This window comes from Aulonocara sp. 'chitande type north' Nkhata Bay, linkage group LG17 (assembly GCF_057382095.1).
Source record: "Aulonocara sp. 'chitande type north' Nkhata Bay isolate Kocher_YH1m ecotype deep benthic linkage group LG17, A_spYH_male_GT1.1, whole genome shotgun sequence".
Taxonomy (NCBI): domain Eukaryota; kingdom Metazoa; phylum Chordata; class Actinopteri; order Cichliformes; family Cichlidae; genus Aulonocara; species Aulonocara sp. 'chitande type north' Nkhata Bay.
The window spans coordinates 20868485-20887066 of record NC_141360.1 but is presented as its reverse complement, the minus strand read 5'-3'; the positions used below and the strand labels follow the sequence as shown (position 1 = coordinate 20887066).

Genomic DNA, 18582 nt, shown 5'->3' with positions numbered 1-18582 from the left:
TCTTAAAAAACAATTGAAGGTTTCTTCAAGCCACATCAGCATCAAGTAGTAACAAGAGAAAAGCAATCTATATATGAAACAAGAAAATGGTTTCTGGTTTTCAGGTTGTAGTTCATGAAGGGTAAAGTTCACATGTGAGGGTTTGTCTTCAGTTGTGCTTTACTTCTGGGTTTTCCTGCAGTTACTTTCACTCTCAGGCAAGTTTATCAGAGTGCACAAAGCTACACATCACCACACTCCACTACATTCAGTCTACTTCACCTCTCGTTAGTCACACTCTACAAAGTCAAAATGGGAAAAATTAATTCGCCGCTAAAGCGTGTTTTTATTGGCTTCAACTCATTTTTTGCGGTAAGTGGAAACTTTGGTGTTTCTGATTTTATTTCAGTGTATGTTGTTTTTCTTACTTTTGGGGGGGGGGGGGGGGTGAAAGAAAAAAAGATGGAAAAAAGATTTTCAGCTTTTACTCGCTTTGGTATGCTTAAAGAGGAACACCCCCCGCCCCCGAAATAAACCAAACAAAAAACAGACAGGCCAAGGTCACTTCAAAGAAAAGAAAACAGCATTTTTTTTTTCTATACTTGATGTAAATAAAAAAAAATCTTCATAAAGTGCAAATAGATTTTAAATGTATAAATAACACCCCGATCAAATTTTAAAAAAAAGTAATATAATAATGTAGTAATGTAATAACCAAAAGGCAATGGAGGTTGAAGCATTAAATGAGGTGTTTGATTAGCTTTTAATATATATTTCTCCAGTCAGGCAAAAAATCTTAATAAAAAAGTATGCAATCAAATCAATGACTATAGAAAATACATCTTTCATACAATAACTTAATTGAAAAGCTGATCTCAACCCCGAGGAATAAAAAGAAAAATCATGTGCTTTCTTAACTGATGGTATGACACGTAACTTAAAAAGTTATGAGCATTAGAAAATGTATGTTAAACTTTTTTTTTTTCATACAAAATGTAAAGTTCAATATGAAAATCAAATTTGATAGTTACCATTTTATTAATTTATAGTTTGAAAGATAAGCAAACGAGTTCATCACATATTCTAACATATTGTGATTCTGTTTCTTCAGATCCTGGGATGTACACTTATTCCCTTGGTAGTAAAGCGTACTGCCAACAGCACACAGGTAAGAAACAACAACATGTCCTTTGAATCCACCTGTACCAATTTAGACACAAGCTAGAGATTATTTGAATATATAAAAAAAACAAAAACTGAAAAAGCCAAAAAATAGTTAATATATGATGGTGTCACGATCTGACTTGAGGTGAAGAGTGTGGACTCAAGAGCAGGCACTTACTGAGCGTGAGCTTTATTTACAGTGGGAGGCAAGACACACAAAAAAGCAGAGAATGCTAGAGACTAAGATAAACCTAAACTGGGAAAGCTAACCAGAAACATGGAACTTGAGACACAGAACCAGGAAAAGGGGAAAAAACCTTGAAACACAGAGGAACCAGCAGCAGGAGAAACACAGATGAAACAGGATGACAAGCAGACGAATCAACAACAAACAAAGGTAGACACATGGCTTAAATACACAGGCAGGACAACAAGAGGATGGGGAATGGGTGGGAACACAGCTGGGACAAATCAGACATAACGACCCATATTTGACACACAGACGTGGAAACATGACAGACCTTGGAACAGAGGGAACAGGAAGCACAGAGATAAAAGTAACTACACGTAGAACACAGGGAAAAAATAAAGACAGAAAACTAAGACTAAGCATAGAACACACAGAGAACAGAAACCTAGAAACCAGGAACTATAAATATAATACAAACAGAAAACCATAGTTCAAAGAGTATAACTTAAGCCAAAAACACAAGCACTGGGTCACCAAACCCAGTGACGTGACAGATATAATACAATCATTTCTGAAAAAAATATTTTACACAATCTGAACTGAGCATTTAATCAAAATCAAAACACAAACTACGCTTTAAATCAGAGAGATTATATACTTTATTACTGTCCTGGGTCTTCAAATCAGCCTTTTGAGTTTTTGTTTTTGCCTCCTGATTCTTTATTTTTGACTTAAGAAATTATTTATGTTCAATTTTTGTATTATTTCATTTTATGTATTTGATTTTCCAGTGCCCCGGAGTCTGACTTACTACCTTTATTATTTTAATTCCATTTCATGTCCAGTCAGTCCAAGCCTAATCTTTAAATTCAGTGTGTCATTACGTATAGATGCTAAAAATGACAGCCTCAACGCAGCATTTAATCTGTTATTGAGGAGCATTTTTTTGAAATTGCTCCTCAGTTTGTAGACACAGTTTTAGCAGATTGGTGCACGTCTTTTCTTTATAGTACTTTTTAGATTTCTCAACTTCTTTGAGACATGTCTCTTGAAATTATACATTTTTCCAGTTTAATATGCTTTCTGTATTTTATAGTGAATAAGATTTGGGTTTACTAGGTCAGAAAATCATTTCATTCTATTTTTATTTAAGTTTTAGGAAGTTTCCCACCTTTTTGGAACTGGGGTTGGAGAAATGTTTATAAGCTCAGTTTTTTTGGGTGATGAACGATGGTTAGCAACGGCTACCATTCTTTACTTACTGCACACCGTAAGAGAAATGAAAGACTATAAAGCACATAGTTTATACTCATCAGAGGCTTGAACAATTTCTGTTTGGCTGTACATTTGTCTTTGGTGAAATGCGTACATGAAAGACAGATTAGGAGTGTAAACTTTAAAACATAATAAGACTTTTAAGCCAACGTTTTCTTTAGTAAAGTAATGTAAAAAAAAAATATTAGGGGGCAGTTGGATGTTTTTTTGATTAAAAATTGCAGACATGCACAAATATTGCTCACATCATTGTCAGTGTCATGTATGACAGACTGCTTCTGAGGTCATCCATCAGTGTTTAAAGCTTGTACTTAGTGGAGAGCAATCTTTGCTCTTTGGCTGATAAACGCTGTGAACGTGTGCACACTTTAGCTAAATGTTAAAACAGCTCGTAGGCATTGTTATCATTCCAGGGGTTTCACTCATTGCTAAAGTGCAGTTACCACAGCGGCTGAGGACCAAATATGCAAATACTTGCTCAAGTGTGTATATTCTCCTCGTGTCTGTGCGGGGTCTCTACTCCCACAGTCCAAAGACATGCAGTTAGTGGGGTTAGGTTACTTGGTGATTTTAAATTATGATTGTGAGCAGGAATACTTGCCTTTCTCTCTGTGTTAGCCCAGGTACAGGCTGGCGACCTGTCCAGGATGTACATAGGAGGTGGCTGGAATAGGCTCCAGGAGTTGGACAAGAGGTAGAAGAGGAATGGATGAATGATAAAGTCGTGATGTCATGATGACTTGTTGTTGAAACTATATTGCGTTGTTGTTATAGTGTAAAAGAGTTCAGTAGTGCTCTGAAGCAAATGCCCTGAAATGCATTCATGAGCACTGAGGACGATTTAGTCATGAACCATATCTTATGTCATAATGGGGTGATGTTTTGGCTCATTTCAGCTAATTAAATATGCTTTCCGTTTCTATTGGACTCCAGTACCTACCACCTCAAATATTTTAAACAATTTTAAATGTAACTTAACCTACAAACCTGTTTTCTTGGGCAATTGTCTTTGGTGTTTGTACTGTTCTCTCTATGTGTTGAAGTCCCTGAGCATGAACATAGATAAACAACCAGCCAAACTCCTTTTCAAGAGCCAGGAAGGTGAGCATACTTGCTCCTTCAATGACTTCGAACATAGCAATCCTGTTGACCTGACATCATTGAACTGGAGTGAAAAACACATAAAACAAAACTCTTAATGGATTGTCATATAATCAGCAGGTAACTATAGTTAGGCAGTAACGTAGGAGACTACAAAATAAGTATCTTGTAGATATACATCTGAATAATAATACAACAAAAAATAAGCAGGTGAGCATACATTTGTATCATTAGCTCAGAAGCTACAAACTACAACTACTGTACTTCAAAGAAGGTAGAAAATAATGTCACAAAACACCATTGCTTTCTGAAGGACTCCTCTGAAGGATTATTTTGGATTCAACACAACAGATTTCAAAGGTGTAGCCATGCTTTTTCCAATGTTCTCTGCACTTCCTGCTTCCTGTCTATGCACATATCAAAATAAAAGCTTCACAGTTTTCTGATGTATAACAATAGAAATACAATATTCAGGGCTACTTATTTGTCCCATTAGCATATAAACACTCAAGACAGAACAATGTTGTTCATTCCAAGAAATGATGCTTTGTTAATTTTTGTTTGTGTTGTTTCCCTATTTTCCCGGAGGACATGTCAAATATGGTTATGCCAGGTTTGGGCTGGATATTTCTGTTTGCCATTGTCGCCCTAGGTGTCTCCATCCTGGGAATATATGCTGCATGTTCTGAGAAAGTCCTCATGCTCACAATAGTAAGTACAAGAGTCCACATTAAACAAGATAACAAAGAAAGTGATACCTGTTTATCTTTTTGTTGTTAATTTTACAACGAACAAAACTAGAACAAAATGATGATGTGGTAATGTTCTAAGTATTGTTCCATGTACAGTTCGCAGGCCTCATGGGGATTGGAATGATCAGCATGATGATCTTTGGCATCATTGCAGCTGTTGAAAGAAACCAGGTCAGAAAAAATTTGATGCTGCCAGTCTTACACAAGTGCATTATTATAAAACAAACAACAAGCACACTCCTGGTCATGTTTTCTCACTCTGTCAGCTTTTCCAATGGAAACTGCTGTTTGGTTTCTGGGTCAGATTGAGGTCTCACGTTTGAATAGTCAAGTCTGTCCATACTTAGCAGTAGCACTGGAAGGCCCCAGAGATGCACATTGCTATCCAGCTTGGTATAAAATTTGAAATTTGAGTTAGATAATATTTTCACTGTTGCAGTCAAAGAAATGTTTGATTGCATCTAATACTGATATTCACTATTTTCTGGATTTAATTGTTTTGCAGTGATAATGATTTTATAATCATCATGGTGATAAAAACACAGTAGTGTAGAATTTTGTTGATTATTTTCATTTATGAATGTCCCTCCCTCATTTGCTGACAGTTCAAATGCTGCAGAATAGTGAGTGCTAAGGACTGGCACGACCAAAACCCTGACTCCTGTGAATGCAGGTCTTCAAGAGGATATGAATGCACATCAAAACCTCAGGTTGGTTTTATAAAATTGAACTGGAATGTCAAATATTCCTTGTAGTTAAAGTCACTTAGAATATCCACCTGGCTGGTCCTTAGCTGGTCTTCGACCATATGGATATCTGTTATCTGTGATGTAAACTATGCAACCACGAGTAGTAATGCCACTAAACAGCATTTAGTATTTCATTAAAAATGATGGCAATGTCTTTTGAATCCATCAGGGGCAATAATGTGGAGGCACATTCATTTAAAGCTTGTCACACTGTATACCTATATTTTTTACATTTTTTCAGAGATTCTATAATTATATCATAATCATAATAAGCAAGATAGAAGACTGTGGTTTTTATTTACTTATGTTTCTGAGCATGAAAGCCCAAAATAAACCTATCATTGTAATCACATAAACATCCTGTAAGTAAACGAATCAGTGAAAATGTTGCGCTTCCAGCTGATTTCAAACTGAAGCGATATAACCTGTTCCCGACAGTTTGAACTTTTATTCTCTCACCTGCAGAATTGCTGATATTTAAGAGTTTGTGAATAAAGATTAGATAGTATAACACAATTCAAACAGTCTAGGTACAGTCTCAGTCTACGTACAAATTTGATATGAGGTCATCAATTATGGTTTAGGTATGTAATTTTACATATTATGATCATATATGTAAAATTGTTTGCAGTCAACATGAAAAAGGAATAAATTTGTCTATGATTATATTACTGATGTTCATCAGGAAAACAAAGACTGTCCCTGGAAATCTGGACTAAATAATTATTTAAACCTTTAATTACTTATTCAATGATGTATTTATTGAATTCATTTTGGCACCCATGGCTTTCTATAAAAATAGAGCTTGGGGGCCAATATTTGGTATTACCTTTACTTTTTAACACAGCCTGAACTTGTGAAAAGCTTTCAGATTTTGACTGTTATTGGTTCCAGTCAAGATGATCCCACACTGCTTCAAAATATTGGAGTCTGGGCTCAAGGGAGGGCACTCCATGAATAATTATGTTTCATGTATATTTTTTGTGTGTTTGGGATCACTCTCAAGCTGAAAAATGAAGTTGTTGCCTATAATACAATTTACACAGTCCTGAGCAAAGGTTTAAGACCACTTAAAAATGCCAAAAATCTTATTTTGCATGGTTGGATCTTAACAAGGTTCCAAGTAGAACTTTAACATGCAACAAGAAATGGGAGTGAAACAAAACATTTTTGAGCCTGCAGTTTATTGAAAACAATGCTTAAAATAAAACAGGCTGTTTTACAGCTGATCAAAACTTTAGGACCACAAAGCCTTTCCATGATGTGAGTGGGAGCATTCCTCCAATTTCACTGCAGGTGTAAACTTTGCATGTGACAAATAAAAGGCTTGATTGATTGGTCTACTGTCTGGAACTGTTGTCCATTTTTGTAAACTTCCCTTGCCATCCATCCGCAAAGGTTCTCAATTGGATTTAGATCAGGAGGAGCATAAGGATGGCCAAAAAGAGTGATATTATTCCCTTGGAAGAAGTCCCTTGTCCTTTTGGCAAATGCCAAAAGGTGGTTCAGGGGGTTGGGAAGCTCATCTTGTAACCGGAAGGTTGCCGGTTCGTTCCCCGGCTCTGTCTGTCTTGGTCATTGTGTCCTTGGGCAAGACACTTCACCTACCGGTGATGGCCAGAGGAGCCGAAGCCTCGCTTCTGTCAGTCTGCTACAGCTGTAGTTTGCCTCCACCAGTATGTGAGAGTGAATGAATAGTGGAATTGTAAAGTGCTTTGAGGGTCTCGGAAAGCGCTACATAAATGCAATCCATTATTATATACTGTAATGTTGTCCTGTTGAAAAACCCAATTGGGGATGCTCTCTGCAACATCTGGACATAACCAGCGGCGTTCGATGCCCCTCCACTTCCTGAAGCTGCAAGGTTCCACTAAAGGAAAAAGCACCTCAGACCATTATGGTGTCCCCTCCACTGTGCCGCCATACTTCTCATCAGAGAATAAAACTTTCTTCCACCTTTCAATCTCCCATGTTTGGTGCTGTCTTGCAAAGTCCAAACAGTTAGTTCTGTGGCATTCGAGGAGAAGAAGCTATTAAAGATGCTTATCGTTTTTGAAGCCCCTCAGTCTCAGATGCCGTCTGATGGTTACTGGTGCTGACTGCACCAGTTGGCACCGGTATCGGTCATAATTTGGGTCGAGGATTGTCCAGTGTTTTGACAGACAACCAATTGGATCCTCAGTACTCAGCTTAGTGCTGGTGAAATTTTTTTGGGTCTTCCACTTGACTTTTTTTGTTTTGTCTCACTCTCATTTCTATATGTTGCATGTTGAAGCACTACTTGGAACCTTGTTAAGACCCAACAGTGCAGTTAAACTTTTGGACTGTATAAATGTATGATGTTACATTCATAATTAACTTCATAATTTCATAAATTTGGAATAGATTCCTAACATAATTGGCTGAAAAGCAGGCCCAAACGATGGCAGAGTTTTCCATGTGTTTTACAGATGGCTGGAGAAAATGTAGACACCCATCGCTCTCTTCTCACCCCTCATACAAATTAATGACATTTTGAGCAAAAATTAGTGTCCATTAGGGCACTCCACAAACCAGTTGTTAGGTTCATTTAAGTGGCTTAACAAACAAACAAAACAACATGCCTCTTCTGGCACAAGGACTGAACAGAAAACTGCAGTCACAGCTTATGGCAATCTGCACTCATTTAAAAAACAAACAAACAAAAAACACCCACACTGGCGTAACTTTAACCAACTATTTATGGCGCTATATATTGTGCATAAATTACGTAGGTTAGCGTCTTTTACATCTTTGCATGTGATACCATACAACATAGTGACACACTAATAGGATTGTCTTCTAGTATATTACTTTTCAGGCTTATGTTTCAAGGCATGTCTTTTCTAAAAGTGTAAGGAGTAGAAAGTACAGATATTTGCTTTAAAATGTAGGGAGTAAAAGCAAAACGTCAGAAACATAAATAATCAAGTCAACTTCCTGAATATTCTACTTAAGTACAGCAACAAAATATTTGTACTCCGTTACTTCCCAGGTCTACATTTGACCTATTATTAGATGAAATTGGTGTTGCTGTCTGCTTGTCAGTTATATACCAAATAATGACCATTTTCCCTCCACTTTATCAGTCCTGTAGGGAGTTCGTCCAAACCGAGATCACTATGGGCTTCTGCTTTGGATTTGCTGTCATAGCAGTGAGTGCCACTGTTTTTTTCCTTTGTATCTAGTGCTTTTTATGAAGATTTCTATATTTAATAAAATAATATTTAGTAATATTTCACTGTATCTGCTTGTTCACCATTATCTATTAATAATACAGATATAAGTGTTTGCTGAGAATGCCTTTGCATGTTGATCCATATCCTAAAAATAAATACATGTGATAAAAGAGAAACTACACTGAGCTAGCGAAAATGAACAACTTTAAAACTGATCTTCCTGTTAATAGTCTTCCCAACTTCTTTTTATTTTTGGCTTTCTCTTTCCTGTTCATCAGGCTGGTCTATTCTGATTGTAATAATTTAAAAGTAAAATAAATAAATAAATAATAAAGATCAAATAAACTACGACAATGAAGTGGACCAATATAGCAAAAGTCGTAATGATTGACTTGGTAAAAGAAAAAAAAAAGTCTGTTGGGCATTTTTCTTGGCCTTCAGACAATAATTCTGATTGCTACAGTTTCGGAAAGGAGAAGCAACCCCTCCTCCCCTCCACTGTGATGCTTTGAACTGTGAATGTTGCTTGAATGTATAAACCTTACTTCTGTTTAAACCAAGTTGATATAGGAAGCATATCCTCCACAACTAGTAACAAGCTTCATTGGAAAGCTAGTCATTGTAATGTTGAAGGAGTCGCAGTTACAGCATTCTCTTCCTCTCACCACCACCATTATTGAGCGGCAACTTTTTTTCTTTTTTTTTTTAATTTAACTGCCTCTTTTGTGAACTAACCACCTGTTCATCTGCCTGTCTTTATAGCTGCTGGGCCTGCTCATTACCTGCTTCATGATTTATCAGGTCAAACATAATGACACATTGTCGTGAGGAGCTACTGAAGTGAAGCCACACACTCTGACTTTAACCTTTGCACTGAGTTAGGCTGTAACAAATTGACTCAGAGGTCAGGACATGATGGTGATTTTTTAAATTGTCCTTTATGAAAAAAAAGTAATATTTGCTTTTATAGAGTGGGAGAAGCAGGAGATATATGGCTGGGGGACTTTTTTCTTGCAGCTTTTTTATGTACAACATAAATAGCAAAACATTTTTTCAAAAGCCTAATATCTCTTTTATGTTATTTGATGTTATGTTGTATTGTAGTAATCCTGTGCAGAAACATTTGAAAAAATATACTGAAATCTTTTTTAATTTGTGGAGACTGAAGTTGTTGAGGATAGTAGATTTTACTGAAAAGAAAGAAAAGAAAGAAAGAAAGAAAGAAAGAAAGAAAGAAGAAAACAACTAAGGTCAAAACTTGAATTTAATTCCAGAAACATCCAGTTAAATATCTGGATGGTGTCAAACTGGAAGAAAATAACAGTTTTGTCAAGTACGAAATTAAAGCATTTTCAGTGTGCTATAGCAAAGAATAACCATAGGCTCATGGACATGATTCACGCACCACATGACATTAAGTATTCTCTTACTTTAAATCTTATTGGAGGTAAATTTCTAGCAGTATGGTAGTATATGAAACAAAAAAAGTCTTAGTTACAAGCTAGCTAACTTCTTTATTAACTGTCAATTTTATTGTTTATTTAATAATCTTAATTTTTATTATGTTCAAATTAAAGCCAAAACCTCCTCACCTCAAAGTAATCAAGTCCTTTAACCTTTAACCTGACACCTGCCTGTGCTTGTAAAGTCATGTAAAACAATGAATGCATTTTTAAAAAAATATCTTGTTGTTTTTTGTGTGCAGGAAGCACATCAGTCATAGTTTCGCTCGAAAAGTCTTTCTGTGGTTGTTCTGTGTTGTAAAAGCAAAACAAAATAAAGCAATGTCCAGTTAAGGTGCATTTGCGTAAACTGAGTATTTGTCAGGGCTCCTGGGTCATTGTTTTGAGTTATTTTGTTCTTTGCTCTTGCTTTCAGAGATTACCTACCCATTTTTCAGTTCATGTAATTATGTCTTGGGATTATTATATGCTGGAGCTTTAGGTTTTTGATGTTGATTCAGCTTTCAACTTAGTGGTTTTGGATTTGGTTACCTTCCCTGTGTCTTGTCTAGTCTCCGTCTCTGTTGTCACTTCCTTTAAAAAATTGTTTTTGTCTTTATCTCATGTGCATTATGTTCAGTTTTGCTTCCTCAGATCTCTTTAGTATATTCTTTTTAGCTGTGTTCCCATGTGTCCTTTTTCTGCCTTACTATCTCATGTGCCTTTATGTCCTCCATTTACCTCCTCACATTGTTGTCAAACCTCCACACATTGCTGTGTTCCTTGGTGTATGATGACTAGTTAATTCCTGGCTTCAGCATTACCTGAATTTTGTATTGTAATGCAGCGGTCCCCAACCCCCCAGTACCGTCTGGTACCGGGCAGCGAGAGTTGATGCTCGGGTGTGAAATTTATGGCTTCCAGGGTTTGTATTGGTTTTTATTGTTAACTTGTGTGCTATGAGTGAATCTTCTTTTTTGGTACTGGTTTTATTTTGTTGTTTTTATCCACGACACCTTAAAGGCCGGTATGTGAAAATATTGCCAGACATAAACTGGTCCGTGGTGCAAAAAAGGTTGGGGACTGCTGTTGTAATCATCTGGCACTGGGAGTTTCGTTCAAAGAAACGCAGTCTGCAGATAGCACAGTTGAGCATAGCAAAGCAGTTACACCTCATCATATTGACACACACATTTCGTCACCTAAGAAATAAAATGTTATACAAAACTCTACAGTGAAATCCTAAACACCTAAATCTAAATGTGAGAAGAAAATAGAATATTTTCCATTACATTTGATTTCTGTAAAATCTGTACTTACGTTGTTCACCCTTGTAACTTCTTGCAGGGATTCCCTTCTTGTTACATACTTTAAGCAAGCTGGTGCTAATGGGGTCTTGTCCAGGATATCTAAACCCACTTGTAAGATTAGAATTTGAGTCAGTGTTGATGGTCAACTTGTGGTTTGCTAAATCCTTAACTGCGTTAAATTGCTTTTTGAGTACAGTTGAAAGTACTTCTGGTACATTGTGACTAATATATTTGATTGTTCTGCTCAAAATGTTGTTTTCTTTTAAGTGATTATTGTTGTTATTTTCAGTTGATTTTAGAAGAGAACAGTATTAGTCCCCATTGTGTTTAGCATTCAAATCTGTGTAATTAAAATTTGATGTTCCTTTTGGGTAAGTACTGAAACATTTCAGTTTTAATGAGCCATGCATCCCTTTGGTAGGTTTAAGTGGTTGATTTCAACAGGAGGCGGCGACCTAAAAGGATAAATCTGCCTGATGACGTGGATATTAGTTACTTATTTATACCAGTTATATATTTAGCAAAAGCTTGTAGCAAACACCAGTTTGGCCATCCCATCACTGCTGTATGCAATAGAATGTAGTTATTAAATTTTAAGTAATTTTAAGTTTAATTCGATTTTAATTTATAAAGCGTCAAATCATAACAGCAGTAGCCTCAAGGTGTTTTGTATTGTAAGACAGAGATTGTAAAATAAATTATTAATAATTCATCATTAGTCTTTGTCAGGAATAAACCTTTATCCTAAATTTGTGAAGTTATGATTCAATGAAATGTTATGGAAAGTGATCACATGCTATCTGTTTTGGTGTGTGGTTCCTCCCATATTGGTGTGTGGGTATGTGTGTTTTTTTGTCTCCTCCCTCCAGGCTTTGTGTCTGGGTGTGTTCGGGTAATAGCTGGCGAAACAGCCATTACTGTTGATTGAGTGATTCAAACAAGCTCCTGAAGTCTGGATTGAATGATTGATAGACAGCACTCTTTTAAGCTCCAGCTGAAAGCCGTCTGCTGCTTCCTTTATCTCCTCTACACCAGGGGTCTCAAACTCCAGTCCTCGACGGCAGGTGTTGACAGCCGGTGAAACTTTTTCATGTGTCCCTGTTGTAACACACATGAATACAATTAGGAGGTCATTAGCAAGATTCTATAGAACTTGACTGCAATTCAGTCATTTGATTCATGTTACAGTAGCTCATGAGTGAATGAATGTGGTGCAATAAAAGTACTTTTGGAAGTAAACACTTAAATTTACTTGAGTAGGGTTAGGGGTTGCCACTTCAGCATGATTATTATCATTTATCAAAGTCCCTCCCTCATATGTTAACAGTTCAAACGCTGTGGAATGGTGAGTGCTAAGGATGGGGGTGACCAAATTCCCAACTCCTGAGAATGCAGGAGGGGCAATAATGTGGAGCCACGTGCATTTAAGCTTGTCACATTGTATACCTATACTTTCTACATTTGTTCAGATATTCTATAATTATATCAGAATCGTAATAAGCAAAATAGAAATGCCACATAGAGTATGGCATTTCTCATACTGTCTGCTCCAAATGCAACAACCATTAGTTAGTTGGTTCTGGGAAAGCTCTGCTGCTTGTATCTACAATCTTGTTCATTCAGTCACTACCCAAAGCTTGTGACCCTAGGTAAAGGTAGGGACATAGATCGACTGGTACATCGAAAATCTGATCTCTGACCCAAAGGAGCAGTGTACAATCCTTTCATCCACTGGGAAAACCTCCAATGTAAAGGTAGCAAGACAGTCAAGATAATCACCCCAGCTTGTTGCCTCTCATCAAGGGGATTTTTCAGACTGGGTCATAGTCCAGCCCTTGAATGAAGGGCAACAATCTTTCACTCAGGCTCAAGGGTCGACAACCTTCAGCATCGTGCATGCATGGTGTGTAATGCGAGCTGGATAATACATATACAGGATGGTGCATGTCAGTTCAGTGCTGAGTTATGTTATAGTAGTTATATAGTAGTAGTTAGTGTAGAGGGATGTGGTGGTCTGGTTTCTATGATCAAGGACAAAAAAACCCAGTTGAACATACCCTTATATTAACCGTTAATATAACTGGCCTCCAATTCCTCCACTACAAACCTGCTAAGGAACTACGTCAATCTAATACCACCCCTTAAGAGCATTAGCATTTAGTATAACACTTCTCAATTGGGCCACAAGATGGCACTCCAACACAAGGGATGAAAATATTTATAGTAAGGCTGTTGGTAAGTAGTACACGGTACAGTGTTCAAAGTCAGTGAACTAGTAAAAAAAAAAAAGGGAGGTGTATCTATCAGTCAGCTTAGAGCAAGACTTCTGGTCTCACAGGAGTGCACAGACACACACTATCTTTCTTGGCTGCTGCCTCAAAGAATATCATGGGTTGTTGGTCTTGTGTGCTGCTCAACACTCAATATTTATAATTTAATGTTACTTGTACTTACCTAGGCTGTGGTTTCCTTAATGCGTTGTTGTCTTTATGCTTGTTTTCTTCTCTTTTTTTCCCCAGCAGGTGATCTAGCACAGTGGTTCTCAAACTTTTCACAATGAGTCTGACCTCTTAAAATATATGGCTCTTAAAGTACCACCCTTATGACTGACATTAAAGGACAGTAGCAGTAACATGGTATATTATTTAATATTTAAATATTGAATCATACTTTTCTTTTTAAAAATAAATATCTAATATCTTTGACCATGTCCACTGCGACGCTTTGAACAGTGAATCTTGCATGCGTGTATAAACCTTACCAACTTGAAACAGGTAGCATATCCTCCACCACATAACTCGTAACAAGCTTCAGAGTAAAATCTAATCATTGCAGTGTTGAAGCAGTAGTTACATCACTCTCCTTCTCACCACCAGCATTATAGAGCTGCACATAATCTAATTGCCTCTTTAGTGAACTAACCACCTGTTCATCTACCTGTCTTTATAGGGCTTTGGAGCGTGATGTCACGGGGGGTGGGCGTGGAAAGGATTTTGGCCCGATCCGCCATTTTGGGGGTCTAGCGCAAGTGAAAAGGGAGCGAAGTCACACACAACAGCCATGGTTCGTATTTGCTGTGTGGTCGGCTGCAATGTTCGATCACATGACCGGCAAGAGAATAAGGTTGAAAATGGTTTATCTTTTCATTCTTTCCCAACCTGGAAGCAACATGAGCAGCTCGTGTATTGATGTTACCAAACGAAGGCGTCTAGCCTGGATAGCAGCTGTGAGACGAGCTGACGTGCAGTTCTCTTCCATCTCCAAATATCTGTTGGTGCTCCAGACATTTTCATTCCGGTAAGTTCTAAATATGTTCATATCACTCTTTATAGCCTATTAGTTTTATTTTCGATGCGCTCTGAGCTCATAGCAAATTAGAACAAACATCCTACTGAGTGATTTTGCAGAACTACCTTCTATCTATAGAGATGCTAATTATTTGGCATTATTGCAGCAAACCAGCCTATGAAATGGATGAAACATCGTGACTGGGTTCCAGCGCTACACAAGGGACCTGCTGCAAACATACCACCATGCCAATCAGATTACTTCTTCCATGTGAGGGTGAAGAGTTGACCCTTCTGGATAAGATGGTGAAGGTTTGCTGCGTTTTGGTGAACAGTGTGATAATAAAACCAGGGAAGAATGAAACCTGCTCCTGTTAAATATTCTTAAGTCTTGTGCTGTTAAAATTGCTGTATTTTTTCAAAAGATACAGTAAATAAAGTAATGTTAGTAGTGGGTGATGTCATGTAAACACTCATGATTTTGTGTAAACATTTTGTCATTTGTAAACTATAAATGACATGGATTCTACATTGTAACTGATGTGATGTTCTATAAGGTGGTTTCAATAAAAAAAAAGAGGCAAAAATTAGTTTGTTTCTTTATTCAACTTTTGAACAGTGGTACTCAGTCAGTATATATTCAGTAAATGCAAATTATTTACACGGCAGTGCACTACAGGCATAAATGTAGACCCCTAGATAAAACATTATGGGTCATTCCCACAATCCACAGCTTTACTGTGTTCCAGCAAAGTATCCAATAGCAGTGACAACTCCTCCAAAGTAGCAGGTGGGATTTTTCTGTTTTGAGGACGGCTCCTTTTACCTGTCACTACAGATGGTCTGTTTAGGTTTTGATCAAGAGCCTTTTTTTGGGCAGCTGAAGAGGAGAAGTCTATCTTATGGCCAACCTCTGGCTGTATCTTGGTCATATTACCCAGCAAAACCCAGTATGCAGGTTCATCTGTAACAGTCCTTGTGCCACGGATCAACACTGTTGCTTCTACATTAAACAGAAGAGCAGCGACATGGCTGCAGGTCTCTGCGACTCCGGCCTTACAGGTGCAGTGGGCAGCTTCAACCTTCCCTGTGATGCTCACGGTGACCCATGGCTGCAATGCTGGTTCATTCAGTCTTTGAGAGTGCAGGACCTGAAACACACACAGACATAGTTCTTGTCTTTAAATGAACTTTGAGCCAAGGCCGACGTAAATGTGTTTTATCTACTTTATCATAAATGTAACAAAGTGTTTAGAAAGTTAGCACATACATGTAATTTTTCATTTCTTTATGTGTCCATCTATAGAACGCTGCATGTTATAGTGTAAATCTGCCTGCAGAAAATGAACCTAAAGTATGTACCGGTAATGCAAGGATGTCATCACTTTAGAGATGGAGAAAGCATAAAGTGACAATTATGAATCCCTTAATATGATAAGGAGATTCTGCAGGTCATTGATCAATATATAAAATTAAAATAAATTGTATTTTTAGTGACACAAGATACAAACATGGAAGCAAGATGTTTAATTAGGATTATTTATAATAAATATGAATAAATTAGTGCAATTTCTTTAACCATAAAGAATAACAATCCTTCAGGAGAATGTCACATCAATGCACTGAACTCGCTATGTTATCCACCTAACAGCCTCCACATGTTCTCACTGTAATTTCCCCTCATGAATGAATTTATGCTGCACTAATCTGAATGTTTGCAAGGAAATCAAACACATTTCACTCGCAGTACTCGAGCTGACTTACCTTTGCTTGAATGACGACTTGTACGCGCTGATTCCACAGATAAGGTACGAAAATATGTCAGGCTACGTCAGTAGCGGTTGGTCTTCAGGGTTTCTACTCCACGGCCGTATTTCATACTGGTCCACATTTCCAATGCACGCTATTTTCTGCAAGTACCGCTGCTTCGCCTCTGAATGAAATCGGTCTCTATACAGTTCATTCTCTTTTGAGCTGCTTTTAAGCATCTTTCTTTTAGTCGTCGTTCCAACACAGTGTGTTTGGTTTGATTCGTAGACCCCGAAAATGGCGCTGCGCTCCCATAATGCATTGCGGCGTGACGTCAACTCCAAAGCCCTATAGCTGCAGGGCCTGCTCATCACCATCTTCCTGATTTATCAGGTGAAACAGAATGACACCGATGGATCCATTGCCATGTGGAGCTACTGAAGCGAAGCACCACACACTTATGTCTTCTTATGTTCTTATGTTCTAATAATTTTTTCAAAAGCCTCATATCTCTTTTATGTTATTTGATGTTATGTAGCAGGGCCGTGCAGAGAGGTTTAAAGGGGCGGGTGCTCAAAGTTAAAAAGGGGCACATTGAGCCAGGCTGAATAACAACAACACACATTCATCAAGAATCTAATATGGGCAACAAGGCAAAGCAAATGTCGCCGATGTTTTACCTGATGGGTACATGGTAAATGGCCTGCATTTGTATAGCGCTTTTCTAGTCCTTACGGACCCCAAAGCGCTTTACACTACATTCAGTCATTCACCCATTCACACACAGACAATAGCAAGCTACATTGTAGCCACAGCCACCCTGGGGCGCACTGACAGAGGCGAGGCTGCCGGACACTGGCGCCACCAGGCCCTCTGACCACCACCAGTAGGCAAACATGGGGTTAGTATCTTGCCCAAGGATATTTGGCATGCAGCCAGGAGGCAGCCTGGGATCGAACCACCGACCTTCTGATGAGTGGCTGACCTGCTCTGCCACCTGAGCTACAGTCACAGTACAATGTTGCTGTTGAGGGGTTTCTGCTGCTCCTGCTGCTGATAGTGCTGGAGGGCAGGGCTGTGCTGATCTGAGACTGTAGACATTAAAAAGTCCATAGGAGAGATGGTAGCTGATTAAACAAGTATCATGAGATAATAACAAAATGCAAAGATTGGTGACAGCGCTTGGAACCATAAGGACACAAAAAACTGTGAGAAATAATTTAGGCTCTGCCTGTGAATCACTCTTTGCTTCTCTTCTTCCTTCTATCCCATCATTTCATATATCACTCTCCACTTGCTATCCATCTGAGAACAAGGCACAACTTGCTATTGCAATAAACTATAATTTAATTATCCACACCTAACAACTCTTGCACTTAATCTAAATGATGACAGAAAAATGTTATAGCACTGCCTTTAGTAGCCTCACACAGCTCCTACTGTTTCCTCCTCATGTCCTTACCAGGCATGTCTGGACAATGTTATATCATGAGTAATATTTTTTTTAAAAATCCATCTAAATAAAACACACACATGCACACACACACACAATGACATTTTAGACCTTCTTCAGAATACTGTATATACTATGGGCATCACTGTGCTGATCCAGAATCCTTACATATTTATTACTAGAGCTACAATAATAAAGCAATGAGGAGGGGGAAGTAATAAATATGAAATAATGTATTTATGATGATTCCATTTGTTTTACTATCCACTCTTATTACATTTTTAAACTGTAGAGATGCAATCATTTTACTGCTGTAAAATTCAAATTTAGTCTTATTTAAAATATAAATCTAATATAATCTGCTTCTTAATGTATGTTTTTTAAAATACAGCGTGTGTTTTTTAAAATATTATAATAATGCATAATTATGTGGACATGCATATTAGATCGTTTTTTAGTGAAATATAATCCCCCCAGAAAGGCAGGAAAAGCCCTGTAACTTACTTTAAAAAGAAATATGTTCCCTAAAACGGTGACAGAGCTACAGACCCATGACAGCCTTACACAGGTAGCCAGCAGCTATGACCAGCACTACTTGTGCAGTTAATACAAGGACAGGTAATGTTTGTCGCGCTGTTGCACACACAGCACGCTCGTTTATTTCAGTTCGTCAGTTGCAACAAGACAGCTTACCAACGTGTACATAATAAGCTAATACTCCTGGGTGCTATACACTACAGTGTACGCTGTACACCTACTTACTGGTTTTGTCGCATCAGTCTGTGTCTCTGAGTTAACTTGTGTTTCTCCTACAGCTCCGGACCGCAACAAATGCGCGTGCTCTTTGTGAGCTCGTTCCCAGCTCGTAACCAGCGCGTTCTGCCGTCAAGGGCGATCATTGGTTAAATGTGATCATGTGACTGATGCAAGCCAG

At 37.9% G+C, this 18582-nt stretch overlaps 1 protein-coding gene and 1 long non-coding RNA gene across 2 annotated transcripts; both read left to right on the top strand.

Annotated features, from left to right (window-relative positions):
- Nucleotides 1-222: 222 nt before the first annotated feature.
- Nucleotides 223-10143, top strand: LOC147310016 (uncharacterized). Its single transcript, XM_086269039.1, has 7 exons — nucleotides 223-351; nucleotides 1091-1147; nucleotides 4298-4420; nucleotides 4558-4632; nucleotides 5067-5171; nucleotides 8318-8383; nucleotides 9170-10143. The coding sequence occupies exons 1-7, from the start codon at nucleotides 292-294 to the stop codon at nucleotides 9233-9235; spliced, it is 552 nt and encodes a 183-aa protein (XP_086125165.1). The 5' UTR covers nucleotides 223-291; the 3' UTR covers nucleotides 9236-10143.
- A 3993-nt stretch (nucleotides 10144-14136) lies between these two features.
- LOC147310015 (uncharacterized) lies at nucleotides 14137-15002 on the top strand. The gene is made up of 3 exons (XR_015125670.1): nucleotides 14137-14222; nucleotides 14325-14456; nucleotides 14614-15002. It is a non-coding gene; the product is annotated as an uncharacterized LOC147310015 (long non-coding RNA).
- Nucleotides 15003-18582: the final 3580 nt, after the last annotated feature.